The sequence below is a fragment of the Lissotriton helveticus genome, chromosome 5_1 (genome assembly GCF_964261635.1).
Source record: "Lissotriton helveticus chromosome 5_1, aLisHel1.1, whole genome shotgun sequence".
Lineage (NCBI taxonomy): Eukaryota > Metazoa > Chordata > Amphibia > Caudata > Salamandridae > Lissotriton > Lissotriton helveticus.
The window spans coordinates 1,248,433,263-1,248,459,237 of record NC_136065.1 but is presented as its reverse complement, the minus strand read 5'-3'; the positions used below and the strand labels follow the sequence as shown (position 1 = coordinate 1,248,459,237).

Here is a 25,975-nt window from a genome sequence, read left to right as displayed (position 1 = left end):
TGGGCAATAAGCCTCTGTAATTTAAATGGAATTTTAGCACATATACTCAGACTTCAATTTTTCATTTAATACCAATTATTGATGAACCGTTAATACCATCTCACAGGAATTGAAAATATGTTTTGTTAATATTTTCATGTGCTTAATGTTTGACATTGATTATTAATGTCCTTTGAAACAAGTGTATATATATTTTTGATGAATACTGCTTATGAGTAAATATGCTATCCTTTGAAAAATAAATGAAAAATTGAAGTCTGAGTATATGTGCTAAAATTCCATTTAAATTACAGAGGCTTATTGCCCAACTGCTGTGCTTCTAGCAGCCCAGGGTCGCCTTGGGCTAGTATTTATATGATTGTTACTTAGGAGGGAGTCAGGCACACAACCCTCACACTAGTAAGCACGCTAAGATTTCTTCAGCATCCACATAACCTATTTTCACCATCGAGTACTGGTGTGCAGATCCACCTCATACAAGTAAAAGCATATTCTATAAGTGTCATTTCTAAGCGAGTTATGCCAAGACCACTTTTACCACTGGAAGGGTTTTGGCATGGCGAAACCATTAATAGGAAGCATCATAAGGATGCTCCACTGCAATCCACTATTGCAGCTCAAAGTAATTTCAACCACTTCCCCATATTAACCTGTGGGTAGAGCAAGTTTTATAGGTAGTGACAATACACACAAGCATTCCACACTACTTAGGTGTACGTGCTCTAGTGCATGCAGAGACCTACAATGGCAGGTTGGTCACATGGTCCCCAGCACCAGGGGTGCATGTGCGCCCACCCAAGTCTGCAATGGCAGACTGGAAACAGGATTAATGAATGCACTTGTCAGTGCGCATGCACAGGCCTGTGAAGGCAGGCTGCACACGCAATCACGGGCACCACAGGTGCAGGTACTCGCACACAATGGTCTGCAATTGGAGGCTGCTGATAAGTTTAATCATTATAGATGCCAGTGTATGCGATGGTAGACTGGCCCATAAGCTCACCCAAGCCCTAGCACCTTAGGTGCGATTGCCCCCACACACCCCTGCTCGGGTCAGCCATCACAGGTTGACCCCTTGCGAGTGCGATTGCGCACACCCAGTCTGCTACAGCTGACCAGGCAACTTGCGAGGGCACAAAACAAACACAAGGAGCTGATGGACGGAGCACCGAAAACATTCAGATCCTCACCCCCAGTCACAGATCTGGGTTGAATCCATCATCATTCTTTAGCTCACTTTGCCACCCCAGTTCAGACACAGCTATATGAAAATCAGTCTTGACCCTGTGCCTCATGGGTACAGTCTAGCCCGAACTGCCAACCTGCCAACTTAGGGCGAACAAAGCAAACACAAGAAGATGATAGACGGAGCACTGAAACTTTTCAGATCCTCACCTCCAGTCACAGATCTGGGTTGAATCCATCATCATTCTTTAGCTCACTTTGCCACCCCAGTTCAGACACTGCGAGGGCGCATCCTTAAGCCTGCAACGGAAGGCTGGATACATATTCAAAACAGCCTAATGGCCGGGTCTCACACCCAGGCCTATAATGGCAGGCTGGGTGCATAGTTAACACCCCCTAGGGGCAAGTTTGCCCTCCCAGCTATGCGTTGGCAGACCGGCCCATGTTTCCGAACACCATGTCAGTGCCTCTTCCTACCCTGTGTATGAAGGTGCACACACTTCCACACTGCCTTGACAGTGGGAACATGCTCAGAGACCTAAGGCTACACAAGAGAACTCTGCAACACCCCAAGAGTATCCTATAGGAAGATCCGAACTCCAAGGCAGGGGAACCCCCAAGTGGGCGGTTCCTCACTACCTGGGCAGGGAACATCTATGTGCACCCGCCTGGCGTTCAGCCTACCACCCCCACATACTTCAGGACTTCATTGGGGGTTGGCCTCATGGTATGGGATGACCCACTCAGGGCTAGCTCAAGCTTAATTGATGCTAACCTAGGCAGGGGCCACAGGCCGGTGGTGATAGGCTCGATACATAGTTGACAGGCTATCCGGTGGGTGACCCACTCAGTGCTAGGTTCTACTACTAGCCAGTGCCCTAGCTGCATGTGGTGTTGCTGTTTACAGTGTGCACGGAGGTACGGCACCTAAACCCATCGAATACGACCCCCGGCTAGTGCAAGCGAAGTGAACACGCACCTTGCTCTGCAGTATAGTGGGAAGGTGCCCAGATTCCTAAGATCATGCAGAGAGAGTCGGCAAAGACTAGGAGGAAAAAGCAAAAGGTTTTGGGGTAAATACCCCTAAGGGGGGGCCATGTCCAACAGGTGTACTCATTGTATGTTACAATTTTGCATTTGTTGTATATCATACTTTCGTCTCAATGTATGTTTTCCAGTCACACATGTCTCAATATCCGTGGTGACTTGCACAGGTAAACCCGGTCGGTGGTGTGGCGGGGCTGGGCAGGGGTAGTGGAATTCGACATACGATGGGATAGTGAGAAGTAAATAAATAAATAAAACCACTTACCTTGCACTCGCCGCATCGCCGAGTCGGCCTCACCACCTTCCAGCGTTTACCTGTGCGAGCTGCCATTGGTCAATATATGTCAAAAGGCTGCACTCAAAATGAGAAACAAGACTGCCAAAAATATAATCCTCCACAGAAGACACATACCAAGGAGAAATAACTTTATTTCTACTCGTTTTTCCTCTTTCTGTGTGAAAGAGGAAAAAACCTCTCCGGATTGTTTTTGTTAAGATAGGAGCCTCTTCCTGCACAGAAACAATCCTGCATGCAACTGAGGCACCCTTGCAACATGGTGCAAGGGTGCCTGCATTGGCATTATGTAGCCCATTGTGCGACAGTGCAGGGGAAAGGACATGAAGGCCTTAAATACAGCGCATTCCTGCCCTTGCTCAGTGACATCTTTTTCATAAATAGGGCCCTTCGAGTACAGCATGCAAGTCTGCCACGCTCTGGTCTCCTCTCCCTAGTGAAGGACCACCTGCCATATTTACAGCGTTACACCTAGGAGGTAAAAAATCAGGAGATCTCACTGCCCACAGTGCAGCCGCTCTTACAGAGGCTCCATCAACGACACTGAATTCTTGTCTAAGCGGGCACCATCTCTGATTCACACACTCAGTAAAGATTTTATGTCTTCTGACAACAAATTTCCAAAGTGGGTATTTTAATTATGAAAACACAAAACAATGAGCCTGATACACAGGGAGTTTTGTCTCTACAGGGGAACCACTGACTAATTACTGCCCCATTGCTGATATAGTATGAAACTCCAAACTGTTTTCCTTCCAAGCAAACTGAATACAAACATTAGAGGTTTTCTAGTGATGGCAGACATGATGAGTAGACAAACAAAAAGTTTTAAACATTTTAAAAATTGGCATATTTTACTGTTTTAATGTAGATTTACATATCTAGAAACAAGAATCAAATCGTAATGTATGTGTTACAGTTCGTGAGTACTGATGCATACTCTAGAATTTGCAATCTCTGCAGATTATGGCACGCAAAGAAAGTGACAAAGAAATGAGGACAAGTTTTGACAAACATAAAAGTAACACTAGATTGTGCACCTCAACTAATCAGTGACACTATAATCCCAAAAAAAGAAACATAGGGGCATATTAGCAACAAATAGCGATAATTATCGCTAAATGAGCTTAGCGATTATTTTTTTATCGCCGAGCATCGCCGGATTTTATCGCAGAGATAACATGCTATTAGCAACGTTTATCTCAAATGCGATAAAATATCCAGCAATAGCAGCTCAATGCGTGAATATCGCTGGAAATCCAGCGATATTCAGGCATCATCGCCAATAGGGTCTTAACCTGGATATCCACCTCCCATTGGATATACAGGTTAAGAAGTGGTATGAGCAGGCGTTAGGTTTTGGCGATATTCGTGCTTAGCGCGAATTTTTTTATTGCTTAGCCTGTGTTGATAATAGGCGATAGCGATGTTAGCGACTGCTTTCAGTCGCTAACAGGTTGGGTATGCCTACTTTGCATGTCATTAGCCATAAATATCGCTGACATGCAAAGCGGGCCCCAAACCGGTCGCTATCGCCTACAAGCTGTCGCTAACTGCTGTTAGCGACAGCTTGCTAATAGGGCGATAAAATTATCGCCGCTTTCATAGGAAAAAGAACCGCTAAAGTGGCGATAATGCCCTTGATAATATGCCCCATAGTTTATACCAAATTTGATTCCAGTTATGGAAATGACACAAAACATTCCAAAAGGTGGAAACACACTAAACCCATTGCGGATTTGTTCGCCAAATAGTTCTCAAATGAAAAAGTAATTCCACTTGTTACTTGACTAGAGAATAGAATAGAATAGAGTAGAATAGAACAGAAATGCTGAGTTTTATTTGGGATGATTGTGATTTTGGATCACAGTTTGATCTCTCAATAGTGTAGAAATGCTGAACCCAGGCGTATATATATGTATATTTTTTTTTAATTAGATTGATATAAATCAAAAAACGGCAAAAATGAAATTAAGATTAAACTATAAACGCATACAAAAAGACATTACTGAAGGAAATAAGTGTGAAATTGTGCACAGCAATGCAAATCTGTTGATTGCCCTTTGCATACACATTCTGATAACTAAAAAGTAAACTTTGCATTCTTTTACAGCCAAAAACAGCCACAAGAAAAGTGAAAAGAACAAGAAAAATATTGAAAAGTATTCATTTGAAGGCCCGGAAGAAGTCATTCCATATGAAGACACCAGAGAAAGTGAGTGACAAGAGAACTCTCGAAAAAAAATTACGTTATATCAGAAGTCTGTAATAAAACTATTTTTGAGAGGTCTTTAAAAATGAATTACAGACAAGCGATCTGCCAAGCAATCAGTAAAAGAGAGGACCGAAAGGGGAGAAAGTAACTAGAGGTCAGTCAGCAAGTGAGGAGTGTAAGATCTGTCAAGAAGAGTGAACATAAAAAAGAGCCAAAAATACATGGGTTTGTGAGGGTGAGTAAACTGAAGTTAGTAAGAGAGATTAACTGCCAGGAGAGTCTATAAGTAAAGGTATGTAAGAGAGCAAATACTTGGTTAGAGGTCTGAAGGAGTGAGTGAATGGTATACAAAGTCTATTGTAGAAACGAAGGGGCATATGTACAACGAAGTAGCGGAACGTGGAGTTAGCCTCCTTGGCTTAACTCCTCGCTCCACCACTTCCTAAACGCAGGGCTGCACCATACGTGTGCAGCTCAATGCAGCACACATAGAAGATACAAAATGTCATTTTTAAAAAAAAGATTGTTTATGGCCAGGAAGGGTCACCTTACTGTACATAAGCAATCAATGGCCTGTTTCTGTCTCTGTGTGTGCTGCACAACACAACACACATGGAAACAGCAAACACGAGAAGAAATAAAGCATTTTCTTCATTTCGCCTGTTTAGGACCAGGTGTTCCCTGGTAATAATTTTGCCACTGCCTCCTATTTACGCTGCCCTTGTAAATAGGGTGTAGCATCAGAATCAATGGGTGTTGCGGTGGAACGCCCCCCACAACACCCATTGCCCTCCCCTGTCATTCTGAGTACAGCGTGAAAGGGTGCCTTATTTACAAAGCAGCATTAAGCCAACACTGCCTTGTAAATAAGGCGAAGCACATATCGCCACAGGAACGTCACTGAAAGAGACATTCCTGTGGCGATTAGGGCTTGTAAATATGCCCCGAAGTTACTAGCGACCTAGAGAGAGTGGTTGTATGGTGTTTGGTAAGAGAGAGTGAGAGTTCTAAAGACTATAACAGGTGAGAGATCTGTAAGAGAGTGTAAGCGGTTAGAGGTTTCTAATACAGTGAATAATGAGAGACCTAAGCTAGAGTGAAAAGAGATCTGCAACAAAGGGTGACAAAATAAAAGTCTGCAAGAGACTGGTTGGCAATGTATGATAAGTGTAATTTACCCACTTCAAGAAAGTCAGTCACAGATCTGTACGAACATAAGCAATAAAAGTTCTGCAGGATAAAGTATGTTTGGGGCTAGACAAACTGTTTGCACAGAGACAGTTGCCACAGACTGGTAGCAGGTAAGTGGCAAGAAGTTTGTATAATTGATTGAGTGTTGGGAGGTCAACAAAAGAGTGAATGACCAAAGAGGTATGTAAGTGAGCTTGTGAGACAAATTTGGTCTGAGATAGCGATTAAAATGCCTGTAAGAGGGAATTAACATCAGACTCTGAAAAAGCCTCTGAAAGAGTGTGTCTGCAAAAAAGGAGTCTTGGCGTGAAAGGAGGTGATAAGTGAGGTCTTTGTGAAACCGAGCGTAAAGAGAGGCTTATAACAACGACAGAGTTAAAAGGTGTTCGTAAGATAGCAATTGAAAATAGAGGCCTATAAGAAAGGGTGAATAGTAGGGCAGGAAAGAGAGAGAAGAGAGGAATTCAAAGGAGCAAGGGATGAAGGGTCTGTATGAAGGTGAATGTTGAGAACTGATGTTAATATTGAGACTGAGTGAGTAACACGAGATCTAAAATAAAGCGCAGTTACAAGAGGTGGGTAAGAGAGTGAAAAAGTAGTGAAGTCTAAACCAATGTTAAGGGTGGTCTGAAAGAGAAAGTTTGCGACAAACAAGGTCCCCTAGAAAGTGATTGAAAAGCAAGGTTTGAAAGCCAGAGTGAGTGACTTGGAAGGTTAGAAGAAAGCAGTGAGTGAAAAGCATGGCCCATAATGATGAGTCACAGCCGAAAATGTCAAAGTACTGATTAAAACCTTCAAGCACATCTCTCCATACTAGGAAGAACTGCGCTGGATACCTCAGTGTGTGCTCTATAAGGCGCTACACTTGAATACATCTTACAGACTTGTCTCTGACCTCAATGTGATCTTAAAACAACTGAAAGGGTAGCTGTATCAAAAACATCAAACAGCATCACTGTGAATAGTTTTGGACCCATGTTCAAAGTGATAGTTGTACACAGTGAGTCGCACTTTAGTGACAAAAAATCATGTTGCATGTTGTGATGAAGATCATGGAAAGTATATACTTGTAAGAACACTTATCTAACAATACCATCTATTAAACCAGGGGCTTAGCAAAGGGAATTTTGTCTGAAATGCAACCAAAGAAAACAGGCCTCAGTAACATCCAGCCCCTCACACACTTGGCCCTGGTGCGACCGCCCGCTTGATAACAACACCTATAAGGGGGGCAGCTTTTAATGTGCAATAACTTTTGATCAACTGATTCTATGATGGACTTTTCTGCTGCTTATACACTGTTACATAAATTATGACACTAACACCACAAACACTTTTTCCTACAATATAGCGTTCTGCTCAAGTCACTTTACCAAAGGTGAGCTAAGAATATCTTACAGGAAAGTCGCTTTGCCATTGTGGCCTGTGCTCTGGGACTAGGCCTACAGATCAGCTCCTTATACACATTGATATGGCAAGCTGAAGATCTGCCTCATGTACTGGAGCACCTGCCAGTGTGAAGATTGTTTTCGAGACAGGGAGTGTCAGTCTTCTGAATCCACACTCTAGAACAATGGAATTTTTTTTATTTTTTTTTCCAATATATTTATTATTCGTTTTTTCACAAGAGTAGTCATTGAAAATTCATTTCAACATACAGTGGTCAAAGAGAGTAACTAAAGTATAACAAGCATTGGTAATTCATCGGTTTTGCCTATGTAGTGAAGAAAGAGCTGTTTTTCTCAATCATCGTCCGGGAGAAAGAAAGAGCTCCCTGACAGATAACATGTGAGTGGAGAGGATGTGGTGCAGTGACCGGAGCTGCTAGCTCTAGAGCTAGGAACCTGGTTCGAGTCTCGGTGGCGCCACACAATAGCCTGTGATTCTATGCAAATCACTTCATATCTCCGGGTGATAGATTGTTATATAAATATGTTGCAATAGTAAAAGGCAAAACCTTAGGAAAATATTGTTCCACTAAAGTGGATGTTATCAGTATTTTGGCGGCGGGAAACTAATAAGAGAAGCAGATGAGGAACAAGCATTGGTAAATGCTGGAAAATATGCCACAGCCAATAGAAATTGAGAAAAGGTAAGTGGCACACACAAGAACAAATGAGAAACCAGCAAGGAGAGGTGGCAGGACGTAAGTCTCTTTTAAGTTTATATTAAAAACAATAGATTTCTCAAGCACAGCGCAAGTGCTGTGCAGGTGAAACCTAAAAATGACAAAATAATACAACCTTCAGCATTAGCATTTAGCACAGAGAAGCATAAACCTTTGCAATTCAAATATGTCCATAGTTAGGTGTCAGTACCTTTGCTATGTACCTAAATATACATAGATTGAAAAAAGCATACTTTAAAAGGTGCGTTCCATCCCGTCTAAATAATTTATCACAAGAACATATTCATTTGAATAATCAGAGATCATCAATTATAATAATATACTTATATCAGTGATAAAGAAAAATACAGATGGCTATCACACAAAGATCATATTGCTGATCATGTCAGAATTCATCAGTGATAATAATGTAAGTTTATCAGTAACGGAAAATGAAGGATATGCCAATAGCTATTGCACAGACAATATGTAGAAGACTACACATAGCTGGTTAAGCCCCTACCCCGTGACCATTGCTCCTGAGTGGTCCAAATCTTCTAACCTCACTTTTAGTCCTTTTTTCCCTTCGGGAGATATAGGCTACTCTCTGGATGGAATAATGAGAGAACCTAGACAGCCACTGATAAAATGTAGGAGGGTCAAGGTTGAGCCAAGCTGCAACCATAAAGACATGAGATACTACCATTGCAATAAACACCTACATTTTCTCCACTCTCTCAACTGCATTATCATGAGCTCCCAAGAGCATTCATCTGAGGTGTACAATCCCTATGGTCTGTAAGATAGCCTGCAGAATTTGAGACATCTCTAGTTTCAGGGAGTCTAGCACCGGACAGCTATAGAGCATATGAACAATATCTGCTTCCAGACTTTGACATCATAGGCAAGATATGCGGAAGTCCCTCCCCCAGCTCGCTATTTTAGCTGAAGTGTAGTATGAATGAAAGATTATTTTGAAATGCTATGCCTGCTGCCCCGCCACATGGAACAGCTAATACCCCAGTACTAATGATTCATAGAAGCAAAATTTGTTAGCCCCATTCCTTCTCAACCAGTTGTCTGCATGCTTCTTTAGATCGTCAGACATGAAGGCCCCCAGGTAATCATAGATCTGACTTATCCTAAATCCTGCGTTATTGCAGAGTAGTTCAAGTAATGTATCTGTATTAAATCCAATTGCTCCACCAAACTTCATAGATCTCTAAACTGTAGGTATTTGAAAAAGTCTCACTTATCAAGACCAATCTCAAGTTGTAGCTCCCCAAATGACCGCATTTGATTATTCTCAAAGAGGTCACCAAATTTCATTATCCATTTTGCTTCCCATCTAGGACAGTATGTGTCATGGAAAATCTTTGTTAACAATTGAGACTTCCACAGGGGAGTATAAAAGTTGAGTTTGCGAAGACCAATCTTCTTCCAGACAACCACCCATATTTTAAATGCAGCTAATAGGGTCTTAAATCTGACTTTTTGTAGTAACTGGGTTCTGTCATTTTCATAAAGAGAGCATTAGCATCATCCCTAACCAACAATTCATATATTCTGGGTGCCATCTCAGCACTAAAAGAATCATACGGTTGCCCCCAATGTAGAAAATTCACGTACTGTAAAGCAGCAGCCCATTGATAAAACCTACAATTTTCAACGGCACAGCCACCTCTGCCTTTAGGCAACAACATGAACTTTAAGGCCCTCCTAGCCTTAGCGTAAGAAGAGATGAACCTAGAAGATAGCTCTTCCATTTTTGTAAACCAGGGTTTTTCAAACTCCCAGGGTACAGACCTGAAAAGTTAAAGCACCTTCAGCAACAATATCATTTTAATTATATTAACAGCCGATTTTTGTAAGGTGATGTTTATCCATTCTTCTAAAGTCCTGTTTGGTCTTATATAATAACGGAGAAAGTCTGCTGCCTGATTTATATTGGGGGTAATATTAACTCCTTAATACACTGCCTGATCCACGACCCGATCATCTTCATATACTACCTGATCGTTAATGACCACATGTGTCTTGTTCCAATTCAAAAGATAACCAGAGATTTTTCCAAAGATTAGGGCTTCCTTTTCCAGCTACTGCATAGCCCCTTTAGAATCAGGAGTTATCACGGTAATGTCATCAGTGTATGCTAATAGTTTTTTGCTGAACCCCTGTAACTTCATTGGTAAAATTGCGGCATTAGCCTCCAGTTTCCTGATTAAGGGGTCAATATAGAGAGCGAATAGTAGGGGTGAGCAAGGACACACCTGCATTGTACCCCTGCTTATTTGCAGCGGGTCAGATTCCCGCCCCATAATGTGGAGTCTTGCTGTTGGGTTCCTATAAACAGCTAGGATAGCCTTAATAAAAACCAGCACTAAATGTATACCATCGCAGCACCACCCAGATGAAATCCCATGCCACATCATCAAAGGTGCTTTTTTCTTGATGTTGGAGCCTTCCTATGCCTTACTGAGGAGGGTTCAACTTCCTGGGAGCATTGTGAGAAAAGTCTGGTAGCTGTCGTATCCAGTCCTTCTATTTCCACATGAGGGGAGTCAGATGGGCTTGTCAGAAAAACTTGAGAGTTTTCTGGAAATATCGTGGCTTTTAAGAGCAGCTTGACTTTGGCACCATAGGTTGTTGTGCTGGGATTCTTTCATGTGTGTGGACTGTGGATGTAATGTGATGTAATGTAATGGAACTCTTTGATGTCTCATGTGGAATGTGATGTTTTAAATGGTTATTCAATTAGCATCGACTGGATCGGCAGACTCAGGGCAAAGTTAGGCAAGCTGTGGCTGTTTCCAATAAACATCAAAATTACAGCCAGATGTTGTCTCAGTGTCATAATTAACTAATTATTACAAATTGGGGACAAACGCCAATTGGACACGGCGTCACGTCTGCCATGAAAAGACATGAGAATGTTGAAAGTTAAACCATTTTGCAAGCTTTGGCAGATTGAAACAAGATATAATAGACAACAGGAGGAGTTCAGAAATAAACTAAATCAAACAGTAAACATATCACATAAATGGAAAGTTCAGAACATGAATGCCTGTGTGACATTGAGCAGTCAGAACAATTATACATGATGAATTAGGAAGGCGAAGATGAATAATTTATTAAAAAAGATACATATATAGTATTTTCCCAAAAGGTCCTGTTTATTCTTGCCTTACGGAAACATGCCTTGCTAAGTGGAAATAAATATATTTTAAAAGGAAAGGTTCCTAGTCTTTGTTTGTTAAGTGATGGTGATCCAGCGGCCTATAGAAAATATATCATAAACAACGCTACCCAACTTCATAACCTATAAACAAAATTCTATACTAAACTATGGACCCATTTATAAACCTTACATAATTTGGGCCTACTGAATCAGGTGGTCGGATTAAATCTATATACACCTAATTTACAAACTATATACAATATTAAACATTAGCGGAAAGAATATTGTCATTATAACAAATCCTAACTATTTAAACGACCACCATTGGCGACGTGATCTAGCTAATAGTAACCTACACTTCTGAATAATCAAGACCAGCTTGTTTGTCAAAAGTAAGATTTTATTTACTAAATTATGGTATTTCAATTGATAGTTTAATAAATGTTATTTATTAGCATTTTAGCAAGCATGATTGTAAAGAAACGTGAGAAAAATACAATTTAAGCAAGTGAATCAAAGTTAAAGTGAGTATTTAAAATTTAGCATTTCTAAAACCTAAGTCCCTAACTGAGCTAAATAGATAGAAATTAAAGTAAAGTTCTTTGAGGATTCTTACGTGCTCCACGCAATGTCCGACAGCACTTCACCCTCATCGGAAAGTCAGAAAGCAGCAGCCAGCCCATCCCTAGGGGCATGACTTTTTATACCTTTCTACACTAACTAAACTACGCAAAGGAAAGTTTTCAGAAATCTTCGACGTCCCATTGGCTGAGAGTGACAAGTGACATGTCACCCACATTTCAAATCTTCCATTAGGTCACTTTACTTAAGGACCATTGTCCTTTCCGAATGCAACCAAGAGCTTCCTAGGTTTGCAACAAATGTACAATAATGTTCTCACTGCTTCCAATTGACTTCCGCGGATGCCAAGTTAAGGGCTGACAAAATGTTCTTTTTCGACCTTGGCCACGTCCGACAGAATGATGATAGCACGTCAGTTTTTGCTTTGTGAATGCAGCTTTTGACGAACACTTTATTTCAGAATGGGCGTCTCGTGACTTTTGCAGAAGTAAAATTCAGCTTTTAGCAACTCGAGCAAACTAGGCCCAAAAGCAGGCAACTTATGCTTTCTAGTATAAAACAAACACAAGAAAAGTATTAATGTAAGAAATAATGTAGATTCTGTATCCACCCCAGGATTTACTAATTAATTAACCCACCCGATTAATCAAATGTTACCTAGCAAATGCAAACAAATAAAGCAGCGTTTATATCTACCAGTCTTCATTAATCCATGAGACTTATGTGCACCTAGAATAGTAGAAATGACATCACACAGACAAGGAAATGCAAAACAAGCACATGCTTCTTTTATGTTTGCAGCAGTTAGTAGTGACAAAAACGAAAACAATAAATTATTTTATTATTTTGCACGAACAAAAAGATGCAACAATTATGCACGTTTATGAGCACACATGTTAGTCCCCCCATGTGTAAAGTTTAATCTAAGTTGTATTAGCACGACATATCACAAATCATTAATATTATTATTCATGTTATGGAAATGTGACTTCACGAGTTTAAACAAAATTTTGTTTTCTATCTCGCTCCATCAACTCCCTCATCTGGTGATTAACAAATCACCACACCAGCACCCAAAATTTTGGTAATTTAAACTTCCGAGAAATCGATTCAAATTCATTTATATCAGTAATCCTAAAAGTCTGTTTCTGCATAATCTTTGGAATTAGCATAACGCTCTCTATGTAACTCCTGTAATTCGATCTCCCTTTCTTCTTCTTTTCTAAGTTTATAGATTCTTTTCTTCTCTTTCAACTGCTTCTTTCTTTTATGTAACAAACAACCTATTTTGGTTAAAATAAAAATGAATACTATTATAATCAAAGGTGCCAAAATCTTGCCAAGAATTGAACTTCCAATATCGTGAAACCAGTTTTTAATTGCTTGGAACCTTTTTGAAAGTTTCCCTGTAAAATCATCTTCTTCTAAAGGAATTATCTCTGAATGCATTTGTGTAATATTCTTGATGTACATTTCAATATTCTTACTTTCGTCAGGTATATATGTGCAACAATGTTGTACATGTAAAATGCCACAGACTCCTCCCTCTTTTGCTAGGAGTATGTCTAAAGCAAGGCGGTCTTGAATTACCATGGATCTAATTGCAATAACTTCAACATTCACTAATTGGAACCCATCAGCTGTGTCAGTTGATAATCTATCAACTATAGTGGACAATTTTCTGATTCTCCCTGCATTTAAGGTTATACCAACAAAAGGTATTACTGCTTGAAAAATATCTCCCAGAACTTCAGTAAAAGTTTCTCTTTTAACTCTATTTACATAATTATGAATTTTAAACAATCCTTCTGAATCTCTGTCAACATGAAACACTTTAGGAAAAACAATTCCCACATAACAAGTTCCATACCAGTGGTCTGGAAGGTTGTAGTAGGCTTTATCACCACAAACAAAATAAATCCCAGGAAAGATTGGATCTTTTCCACCTTTGAATCCCCAACCTCCCAAAATCTGATAAGTATCTTCACAGTTACTTGCACCTACAAAGTAATTATCAAAAAGTGTGTTATCTCTCCTAATGCAAAGCTTTCCACTAACTGGTTTGTCTATGTGAATTGCAATATTTTCAAGCATTTTGCCATTTAACTTTTCATCCTCTTTCTGCCAGAATCTAGACTTAGTCTGCTTGACTAATTCATTTCTCTTATAAATTGCTCTTCTCTCCTCAACCATATTCAAAAATTTCTTTCCTTCAGCACTTAATTTGCAAGTTAGATTATTTTTATAAGCATACTCATAAGTGAGTTTGTTAGTAACTAGGAAAAATTCTCTCATTTGCTTTGCTTTCTTATGCTTATTTAAAGCATTTTCAATCTTAATATTTGCAAAAATCTCGTCAAAATCTGAATAGTAATATTCTAAGCGTCCAGTTTGATAAAATAAGCTAGTTAACACACTACATGTTACACCATAAGTGAGAGGAAGCATATTATATGTTACTCCCTCAGAAACAGAAGCAGGTAACTTAACGCAGACGTAGCAGTCTTTTGCATCCATTACCTTAACGTATTCACTCAATAGCTTTGTGAATGTATTACTTGAAAAATCACTAATTGATTTATCTTGATGAATGTTAGGCTGATGATCAATAACTTTTGCAGACGCACTATGTTTAGTTTGGCTAACCAGAGCTTTGCTTGTTATGTTAACTTTGTGTAATTCTCTGTTCATCTCCAAAGGGATAATCACAGCTAAAACCAACCAGAGCAGAATTAAAATGAGCAGACACACCAGAGTCATCTTACAGCATCTCTTAAAAACAGAACACCTTGAAGTGCTCTCCTTAACATAAGGCATTTTTGGTTAGTTTAGCCTCAAAATAAAACAAAATAAAACAAAATTTTTAAAATCTAAATTTATATTTACACCCCCCTTTTAAAATATTTTTATTTTTTTATTTTTTTTTTTTAAACCTTAAACAAGATTTCTTCGACCTTATGTCATACATAAGTTTTCTTCAACTAAACAATTTTTCTTCGACCTTGTGTCAACTAACAAATTTTCTTCAGCCTTTTGCCAATTTAATATTTCTGTACTTCAATCATTGTCACTAATTTCTTGGATTTCGTCTTCTTCTTCACTACTACCATATATGTCAATAACAGGTGGAATTACTAAATAAGTCCACTCAGGAGACTTGTATTTTTGGTTTGGTCTTACTATTCTTTTTCCTTTTCTCGACACAACTTCAATTTTCCTTCCAACTCCAACTTCTTTTCCAGGACTCTTTTGACTACTTATTTCTTCAACTTGTTCTTTTGGTTTCTTGATCAATCTGACTCTCAATCTTCCACCAGGCCAGTAGTCTGCTTTTCTCACGTACTTCTTCCTTGGTTCAGAATTATTTGATTCTGACTTCCAAGTCCTTTTCTTTCTGTTTTCACTTTCACCATCCACGTCACTTTCTTCAGTTTCGTAGTCTGAAATTTCAATTGACTCAGGAACTTCTCTATTCGGCAATTTCACTCCTTCAGGAACTTCACTTTGTTTTCCATCACTGGTACTCGGTAATTCGTCTTCCTCCTCTTCTTCAATTACCCCCAACTTCCCAGATTTCGGATTTCTGTTCCTTACTCCAGAGCTTGTTCTCTGCCTTTCGATACTCTCCTGGTCTGAAACTTCTTTTTGTTCTGCTTCTTTGTCTTCGATAGAGACAACCGAATCCTCAGTTATCTTTCCCCTTAACAGATTCTCTTCACCTTCAGAATCTATTTCGATGATTTCCAAGTCTTTTCTTGTCAATTTTCCATTCACTGGCACAGTTTCCAGATGTCGACTTTCTTGTCGATCTTCAGAATCTGGATTTATTTCACCTTCTGTTTCGCCTTCTGCTTCAGAATCAGAATCATCTGTGGTATCACTTTCAACATCAGAACTCTCAGGAGTTGGTACTGGAATAGTATGACTAGGATGAATCCAGCGTTTCAATCCTCTGCACTTTACAGCATTAGTAGTGATCAAAATTATTTGCCTAGGTTTCTGCCATCTAGGAGCTAGACAATTCCTTCTCCGATGTACTTTTGTTCTGACCCAATCGCCAGGTCTCAGATCATGTGTCAAAACCCTTTCATTTGATTGTGCTTCAGTTCCCACCTGATTAGACACAGAAGTTACCATATCAGATAACCTTTTACAGTAATCCAAAATAGCACTGTCATTTATGCTCAACAGTTTACCTACAGGTACAAAAGCTTGCCTCATAACTCTTCCCATTAAAATTTCATGAGGACTCAAACCTGTCTTTTTATCTGGTGTACTTCTTAATGACATCAAAACAAGTGGAAGAGCATCAGTCCACTTTACACCTGTTTCAAGACACATTTTTCCAATTCTGTTTTTAATTGTTCCATTAATTTGTTCAACCACCCCAGATGCCTCTGGTCTGTATGCACAGTGTATTTTCTGCTCAATGCTCAAAGCTTCGCAAATTAACTTCATCAGTTTGTTATCAAAATGGCTTCCTCCATCACTCTCAATAGTGACTGGAAAACCGTACCTTGGGATGATTTCTCTGAGCATTAGTTTTGCTACTGTAATTGAATCACAATGTCGTGTAGGGAAAGCTTCTACCCATTTTGAAAATAAGCAAACAATTACAAGCACATATTTCAAACAATTGTGTAAGGGCATTTCGATGAAATCCATTTGTAACCTGGTAAAGGGACCACCCTCTCGACCAATTATTCCTGTCCCTACCACTGATTTTCTGTTTGGATTCATTTGTTGGCATGACAAACACCTTTGACAAAAAGATTCTGAATAGTTCTGAACTTAGTATTGAACCATGTTTCTCTGAAAAGTCTAACCATAGAATCTCTTCCTAGATGTGCTGGACCATGATATAATCTGGCCATGTCAGCAATCAAGCAATTTGGTAAGACCACTCTGCCATCCTTGTAAACCCACACTCCATCTTCTTCACGTGGTCTACAATCTGATCTTAACCACAAGTCTTTTTCTTCATCATCTGCTTCATTTTGTAAATCTCTAATCTCATGCCATGTTTCTACAACTGTTGTTAGCATTAATGAATTTGAATCAGTTTCTTTACTCCTTTCCCGATTGTATGAATAATTTTTTCTTGCGCAGTATTTAGCCGTTTCATCTGCGAAGGCATTGCCCTTGGAAATATAATCAACTCCTTTAGTATGCGCTGCACACTTAACAATGGCGATTTCTTTCGGCAATTGTATTGCTTCAATTAATCTCCTAATGAAAACTGCATTTTTAATTGGTGATCCTGCTGATGTCATGTATCCTCTCTGTGACCAGAGTTGTCCATAATCATGTACAACTCCATACCCATACTGACTATCAGTAATGATGGGAACTCTTATATCTTTTGATATTTCACATGCACGAATCAAAGCAATTAATTCAGCCACTTGTGCTGAACGAACTCCTTCAAGACATGATGCTTCTTCGACATCTTTAACTGTACAAACTGAATATGAAGCTTTCAAGACACCTCCTTCGGATCTTAAGCATGAGCCATCTACAAAGTAGACAAAATCCGATTCAGATAAAGGTCTGTCTTTGATGTCTTTTCTTGGTTTAGTGCAGAATTCCATGACATCTAAACATTCATGTTCTGTTTCAATGTCATCAACAATTTCAGAATCAGGCAGTAATGTAGAAGGATTCAGATTCAAACATCTTGAAATTGAAACATTATCTGCTCCTAGTATGATTTTCTCATACTTTGTCAATCTGCTACTTGTTAAATGCTGAGTCTTACCTCTTGTCAGTAATATTTCTACTGAATGAGGCACAAAAACTTTCACAGGAAATCCCATAATGATCCCCTCACTTTGTTCGAGACTAATACTTGTAGCTGCAACTGCTTTTAAGCAACCTGGTAATGCTTTTGCAATTGGATCAAGAACTGCAGAGAAGTATGCAATAGGTTTCTTTAGATTTCCGTGTCTCTGAATCAACACAGATAATGCACATCCTTCTCTCTCACTGCAATACAGTTCAAAATCTTTCTCATAATTTGGCATACCTAAAGCAGGAGCTTGGCATAAGCTCTTTTTCAGGTTCTCAAAAGAATCCATCTCAGCATCATTGAGAATAATTGGATCTTTTACATCTGACTTTGTCAATCTTTGTAGTGGTTTTGCAATTACTGAAAATCCACTTATCCATTGTCGACAGTAACCAACCATTCCTAAGAACATTCTGACCTGTCTCTGTGTTCTTGGAGGTAACATTGCTTGTATCATTTTTATTCTCTCAATTGTTACTTGTCTTTTTCCCTTTGCAATTCTGTGACCAAGATATTTTACTTCTTGTTTGCAAAACTGTAGTTTTGCTGGGGACACTTTATGTCCTTCTTCTGCAAGGCGATTTAACAGAATTATTGTGTCTGTCACACAATTTTCTCTTGTCTTTGCAGCTATCAACAGATCATCAATATACTGCACTAACGTAGACCTACCAGGTAAGTCTAGGTCTTCTAATGATCTCTTTAACAGTTCATTAAAGATTGAAGGACTTTCTGTATATCCCTGTGGGATTCTTGACCATCCGAGGGTCTTACCTTGGAATCTGAAAGCAAAGATTTCATAACTGTCTGGATGTAAGGGAACAGTAAAAAATGCATTGCAAAGATCAATGACTGTATACCATTCAGCATCATGTGGAATCTGATATAGAATTACTGCTGGATTTGGAACCACAGGACAACATGGAACGACAATTTGATTAATCTTTCTCAAATCTTGTACGATTCTAAATGTTCCATTTGACTTTTTAACTCCCATAATTGGTGAATTACAAGGACTACTCTCCATTTCTTTTAATACACCTTGTTTGATTAATTTTTCAATTATAGGTGTAATACCTTCAATTGTTTCTGCTTTCATTTTATACTGTGGAATGTTAGGAAATTCTATTCCCTGTTTCAATGTAATTTTTACTGGATCTACGTTTTTCATTAGACCCATCTCATTCCCAGTAAAATCCCATATATCAGATTTCACTGTTTCCTTGAGCTCTTCAGGCAAATCTTTTTCTTCAAATGCAGGAAACAATTTTGTTTCTTCTGCTTCCATCATCATCATTGTCATTCTGTATAAACCATCTTCCTCCATTGTTTGTAACTCAACTCCATCAGGAGAACAATATATTCTACAATTCATTTTACATAGGATGTCTCTGCCTAATAGATTCACTGGACTACTATTACAAACCACAAATCTGTGTTTGTCTCTGTAATTTCCAATTTCAACTGGAACTGGATCAGTTAAGTCAGTTTTAATTTGCTGATTACTTACTCCGACAACTTGGATAGTATCCCCAGAGAGAGGTAGGTTTTCAATTTCCACTGATCTAACAGTAGAACGGGTAGCACCAGTGTCCACTAGAAAAGTGATGTCTACATCATTAACTTTCCCGTTTACAAAAGGACCAGACTGGTCAACCTCAAGAGTGGCTCCAACAACACACTCTTCCTCCTCTCTCGGGCACCGTCAGCAATAATCATCAGAATCGCTGTCTTGACTTTCTGCTAATAAAAACTGTTGTGAAGCATTTTGCATTTGAACTCTTTGCTGCTTTTGCTGTTTTTGCGGTTTTATTACCTGTTCACTTCCCTGAAATCCCACGTTTGGATTATATTTTTGGACTCCCCCACAATTCGGAAAAGGTGGTTGTGGCAATTGATCCTGACGATTATTCACCTGTTGCTGTTGCTGTTGCTGCAACTGTCGCTGAATGTTTAACTCGTTTAACCCCTGTTGCATCTGTAGCTGTCGCTGCAGGTCAACACCATTCTGCATCTGTGGATTCAATAAGGGATTCTTTAAGTTTTTAGGAGGATGAGGACACTCGTCTCTCCAATGTCCAATTTCGCCACAATTAAAACAAGGTAATCTTTGTTTCAACTCCTCAATCTTTGGGCTAAATTTCTTTGGGAAATTATTATTTTTAAACTTTCCTTGTATCTGGTTTGTATTTCCATTTTGAACGAAATTAGTGTTCTTATTACCCATGCTGGCAATCTGTTGCTCAGCCACTTTTACCTGAGCCCACATGGCTTTCTCCTTGAGCTTCTTCTGTTTTACTTCTATTTCATCACTACAGTACTTAGCCTTTCTTAGAATATCATCTACAGAAAGTGATTGCCATCCTACAATGCTATTTCTGATCATTTCTCCAATTTCAGGTTTTAGTCCATAAACAAATCTATAGACAAAATGACTCATATCCTTTTCATCTAGTTTTTTATAACCACTGTATTGTTTAAAGATTAACAGTAGTCTTTCATAAAAAGAATGAACTGATTCTTTTGTTTCCTGTTCTGTCCTTTCTATTTTAACCCAATCGACTTCTTTGGGTGGAATTTTGTTTTTCATCCAAACAATCACCTTTTCATAAAAATCCATTACAAGAGGATTAGGAGCACCTGTTTCTTTGATTCGCTCAGGTTCTGTTTTTGGCCAACTAATCGATATTTTGCATTCTGTCCAAAGATCTGAATGGATGACAATGTCAAAAAATCCATCTAAATCAATCCACAGAACTTTTGACACTTTGATAAATCTATCTACTTGTCTGTACCATTCCACTGGTTTTTCCCTCAATTTTGGAAAGTCATTCGTAAACAACAGAATGTCCTGTCTTGACCAAGGGACATGAACATATCCTCCACCTGCAATTTCTCTCATTGGAAATTGTTTTGACAATTTTTCCAATCTTTCATCTTCCTTCTTTTTCGTCCATTTTACTCTCCACTTATTCAGTTCTCCTAGCTTTTTGATATAAACAATCAAATCTTTTATATGTACTATTCTTCCCATTGAGTTCAAACTCTCAATGTCACTTTCTGAAAAGTCTAATCTGTAATGTTTCGCAAAATTCTTTTGTTTGCTCACATCGATTTCAAGTTCCGCTGCTAGATCCTCTAGTTGATCATATTTATTTTTTGTTTTCCACTGAATGCTTTTGCAAATGAACAGTAGTTCATCATCTCGATAGTAATTTAAACTATCTGGACCGATTGTTCCGATTATTAATTCTTCGATATTCGCTTTTAATTTGGCCACATCAAGTTTTGGTGTGTTTACCCTGACTTCAGGACTCCCTACATCTGATATAGCACCCATTGGTGTTTTTGGAGATAAATCCTCATTAAAGGTTAAATCAGGCATTCTCGATCTAGAAGAGTTTATTTCAGATAAGTCTGAATAAAATTTTTCAGCAACCTTTTGAATTTCTGCATTTAAAGGAATAGTTAATCCTGTCTTGTTTGTTTCTTTTTGGTCAAATACAGGCTGAACAGGACCAATCGTTACTGGAACTGTCACAGCTTCCATGCCTTTTGTCATTCTTCTTATTAATTCTTCTTTAGATCTTAAATATTCATTAGAATTGACATCTTCAACATTTCTTGCCTCTCTTGTATAATCTTTTGGAGCTTCTCTTGCCCTTGGAGCCATTGTGAAATGTCTACCTTCATTTCGAGCATTATCAAATTCTGGTCTTCTAGGAGTTTCAATGATTTCACAATTATTTGGATAAAGTTTAGGAGCTTCATTAATTGGAGGTGCACTCGGTGAAGTTTCAGTAGAAACCACCGGAGTAGACCATGATCTAGGAGGTCTCAAAGGTTGATTCTTTCTAGCTGTAGTATATATTTCTTCCATAACTGCATCCTCAGATTCACTTTCCATGGATTTCCCTGTAGGAGTACCCATTACCATTTCTTGAATTAAATACAATCCTTCACTCATGTTTCCCTGTCTCCACATTCGCAATCTATCTTCATGAGTTTCTCTTCTCCAAGGTGGATTTTTAGAAGGTCTTTTAATTCCACTAGCTTCTCTTTGTAACTGATACATTTCGTCTTCCCACTCAACTAAAGCTTCAAATTGAGTTGGTCTCGGTTTTGGAATAAGAGCATTCATTTTCTCTCGTAAATTTCTCAAAACTTTTACGTTAAATGAACCATCATCAGGCCAAGTTAAAACACCGTCGTTCTTAGTATAGCGTTTCCAACTATCAAACCATAAGACAGTATGATATCCATATTCACCTTCCATGTACGCTGCAGGTGTTTTATACTTATGAAGTAGTTTACCACCTCGCGTTTCAATTTTCTTGTCAGGTGAAAATAAATTTTTAAATTTCTGAAATAATGTTGGCTTTTTATCAACATGTTTAAAATGATAACTCATTTTTAAGAGTTAAATCTAATTCACAAAATCGTTCGTAAAATATTTCCGGGATGTTCCGTAAAACAACCAATCCGTGCGCGAAACACACCGACAAGCCAATGACAGTTGAGCTACGTCACTTTTCTGCTCAACCAATAAAATGGAGTTTTCCTAAGGAACCAATTAGCTTACAGATCGTCAGAGACTCAAGAGCCAATCAGAGTATAGTTTGTGACGTAGGTCATCCAATCCCAGCGCGACTCTGTGACGTACACAGCAGCTGCGGTTTCTCGTTTCTCACTCCTGGCGCTTACCCCTCCTTCACAAAATCTTTTCACAGCGCCATTTTAAGAACACTTTTCAGTGTAAATTAATTCTTAACAATGACTATAAGGACATCATCTGTTCGTTTCACTATTTAGGATAGTTTACATACATTCAAGTATCCACACTTCGGAATAGACGGCGCTATTCACACTAAGGATAATATTCAATTGTCAGTAGAGTAACCTTTACCCCACCCTTCTAACACGTATAATTATGAACTCGCTTTCCTCTGAACGCACCGCGAAGTGACAGTTCTAAGAGTTCCACTTGAACATAAAATACAAATCAAACTCGCACTTTCACACTGAAAATTCCCTAATTTCGAACACACATGAAATCCGTACAGGACTCTCACCTGTTTATAGAGATCATGCACCGTTAGCAAAATAACGACGTTATCCGTACAGGGCTCTCACCTGTTTATAGATATGAAACATGTACCCGTACAGGACTCTAACCTGTTTATAGATAATCATGCACCGACGCTACTTTACCCTTCACTCAAGCTCGGATATAACTAATACTTTTATCACAGTGAGTTTTATGGAAGGCGCTTTGTCCCTATTCTCATGCTGCTCTAATTTTTTAGAAAACCCTCACTATACAAGATTCACACCTAGCCCTAAAACTGTGCTGCTCGGCGACAACACTATGGTACACGGCGATACCTCTTGTGATACTCGGCGATATCACTACAAACAGAACAGATGGCTTGCGTGACTAATTTCTCGCCACACAATCTATACCGGTATAGCTTACAGATAGCACGAAAAACGAACTCAACATGTGTTAAAACATCGATCCTATTTCCATACCATAACACTTTAGTAACCTTTAGCAACCAACATATTACCTTGGTTACCCTTAGCAACCATCAATTTCTGCTACCAGAGAATTGATCCAGCGGCCTATAGAAAATATATCATAAACAACGCTACCCAACTTCATAACCTATAAACAAAATTCTATACTAAACTATGGACCCATTTATAAACCTGACATAATTTGGGCCTACTGAATCAGGTGGTCGGATTAAATCTATATACACCTAATTTACAAACTATATACAATATTAAACATTAGCGGAAAGAATATTGTCATTATAACAAATCCTAACTATTTAAACGACCACCATTGGCGACGTGATCTAGCTAATAGTAACCTACACTTCTGAATAATCAAGACCAACTTGTTTGTCAAAAGTAAGATTTTATTTACTAAATTATGGTATTTCAATTGATAGTTTAATAAATGTTATTTATTAGCATTTTAGCAAGCATGATTGTAAAGAAACGTGAGAAAAATACAATTTAAGCAAGTGAATCAAAGTTAAAGTGAGTATTTAAAATTTAGCATTTCTAAAACCTAAGTCCCTAACTGAGCTAAATAGATAGAAATTAAAGTAAAGTTCTTTGAGGATTCTTACGTGCTCCACGCAATGTCCGACAGCACTTCACCCTCATCGGAAAGTCAGAAAGCAGCAGCCAGCCCATCCCTAGGGGCATGACTTTTTATACCTTTCTACACTAACTAAACTACGCAAAGGAAAGTTTTCAGAAATCTTCGACGTCCCATTGGCTGAGAGTGACAAGTGACATGTCACCCACATTTCAAATCTTCCATTAGGTCACTTTACTTAAGGACCATTGTCCTTTCCGAATGCAACCAAGAGCTTCCTAGGTTTGCAACAAATGTACAATAATGTTCTCACTGCTTCCAATTGACTTCCGCGGATGCCAAGTTAAGGGCTGACAAAATGTTCTTTTTCGACCTTGGCCACGTCTGACAGAATGATGATAGCACGTCAGTTTTTGCTTTGTGAATGCAGCTTTTGACGAACACTTTATTTCAGAATGGGCGTCTCGTGACTTTTGCAGAAGTAAAATTCAGCTTTTAGCAACTCGAGCAAACTAGGCCCAAAAGCAGGCAACTTATGCTTTCTAGTATAAAACAAACACAAGAAAAGTATTAATGTAAGAAATAATGTAGATTCTGTATCCACCCCAGGATTTACTAATTAATTAACCCACCCGATTAATCAAATGTTACCTAGCAAATGCAAACAAATAAAGCAGCGTTTATATCTACCAGTCTTCATTAATCCATGAGACTTATGTGCACCTAGAATAGTAGAAATGACATCACACAGACAAGGAAATGCAAAACAAGCACATGCTTCTTTTATGTTTGCAGCAGTTAGTAGTGACAAAAACGAAAACAATAAATTATTTTATTATTTTGCACGAACAAAAAGATGCAACAATTATGCACGTTTATGAGCACACATGTTAGTCCCCCCATGTGTAAAGTTTAATCTAAGTTGTATTAGCACGACATATCACAAATCATTAATATTATTATTCATGTTATGGAAATGTGACTTCACGAGTTTAAACAAAATTTTGTTTTCTATCTCGCTCCATCCATGGCACTGTTCAAATGATTGGGTACTAGCCATACGTTCAATATCACAATGGTACACCCTATATTGAGAGAGTTTCCTACTGTATTTGAAGGTCTGGGAAAGCTGAAAGACAAAACCATTACTTTTCACATAAACGAAGCCGTGAGGCCTGGAGCACAAATACACAGGAGAGTTCTGATTAATTTGCAATATAAACAAGAGGAAGAGATGCATTTACTACTGCAGCAATATATCATTGCACCAGCCTTTGGTCCAACATCTTGGGTAAATCCAACAGTAGTAGTGATGGAGCAAGGTTTTGTGGAAAAGAAACTTGCTCGGATGTGATCCACTCGTTAACTTACTAACAAGTTATTAAATCATGTTTTGTGAATAACTAATACGCACCACATTGAACATACAGGTTAGTGAAGCTTGCTTATGTGTGTACTAATGCGGATAACGATGAAGATGGACTAATACCGCTTTAAACGGGGAAACTGTTGTGCGCATTTGTCAACTGCATCTACGCAGTATGAAGAGTTAACGCTTGGAGGGAAATTCTGGCCATGAGCAGAAGATACTAAAATGGAGTCTTGAAGACTCGAGTGCATGGCATCTGCTTGTTCGAACTAAATCGAGTGGTTTTTACTAATGCTAATGAGAGAAAATACATAAATAAATAAACTGAATTAGAGTAGAGCTGGGTGGTATACAGTGCAACCATTTTATTTGTGAAAGTAACATCTGTCTTTTGACTTTATCACTAGTGCGCATTTAGGCCTCTCTTGCATAGCCGGATGGAATGAAATGATGCGATGCCTGCGCATGCTCACTGAGTAAAGCCATGAAGGTCATGACTGAGAAGTTGAGAGGAAGCCAAAATTGAGTGTTACAAATGTGGGAACGGTTGGTGAAGAGTTCAACGAAGAAGACTCTTATTCAGAATGTTAATAAAAATGTTGCCAACTAAAGCAAATGCGAATGAGAACTAAATGTATGCATACAAATTAAGGGGATGGGTTTGTGAACAATAGTTGAACTGATTTTAATGACATGTAAGCACGGTGTGATGGAGCTTCCCCCTTGCCTGACCAATCAGATTTCGTATTTTTATGATATTGAAACTTTAGTGGGTGGAACATAAGGAACGAAAGTTATAAATAGTTAGTTAGTTAGTCAGAGCTGAGAACTTTGGGATTCTGTCGTTGCTGTGGGAAATGCAGTTGCTTGGAGAGATGCTGTGAGATGCTGATGAAGAATTGA

General features: G+C 38.7%; 1 protein-coding gene across 2 annotated transcripts in view; it reads left to right on the top strand.

Annotated features, from left to right (window-relative positions):
• The window catches only part of CPXM2 (carboxypeptidase X, M14 family member 2), a 361,124-nt gene that overhangs the window by 94,090 nt on the left and 241,059 nt on the right, over positions 1 to 25,975 (top strand). For both annotated transcript variants that reach the window (XM_078644019.1, XM_078644018.1), the window contains exon 2: positions 4,641 to 4,742. In XM_078644019.1, the coding sequence (XP_078500145.1) occupies positions 4,641 to 4,742 (102 nt within the window). The remainder of the gene's footprint in view (positions 1 to 4,640; positions 4,743 to 25,975) is intronic.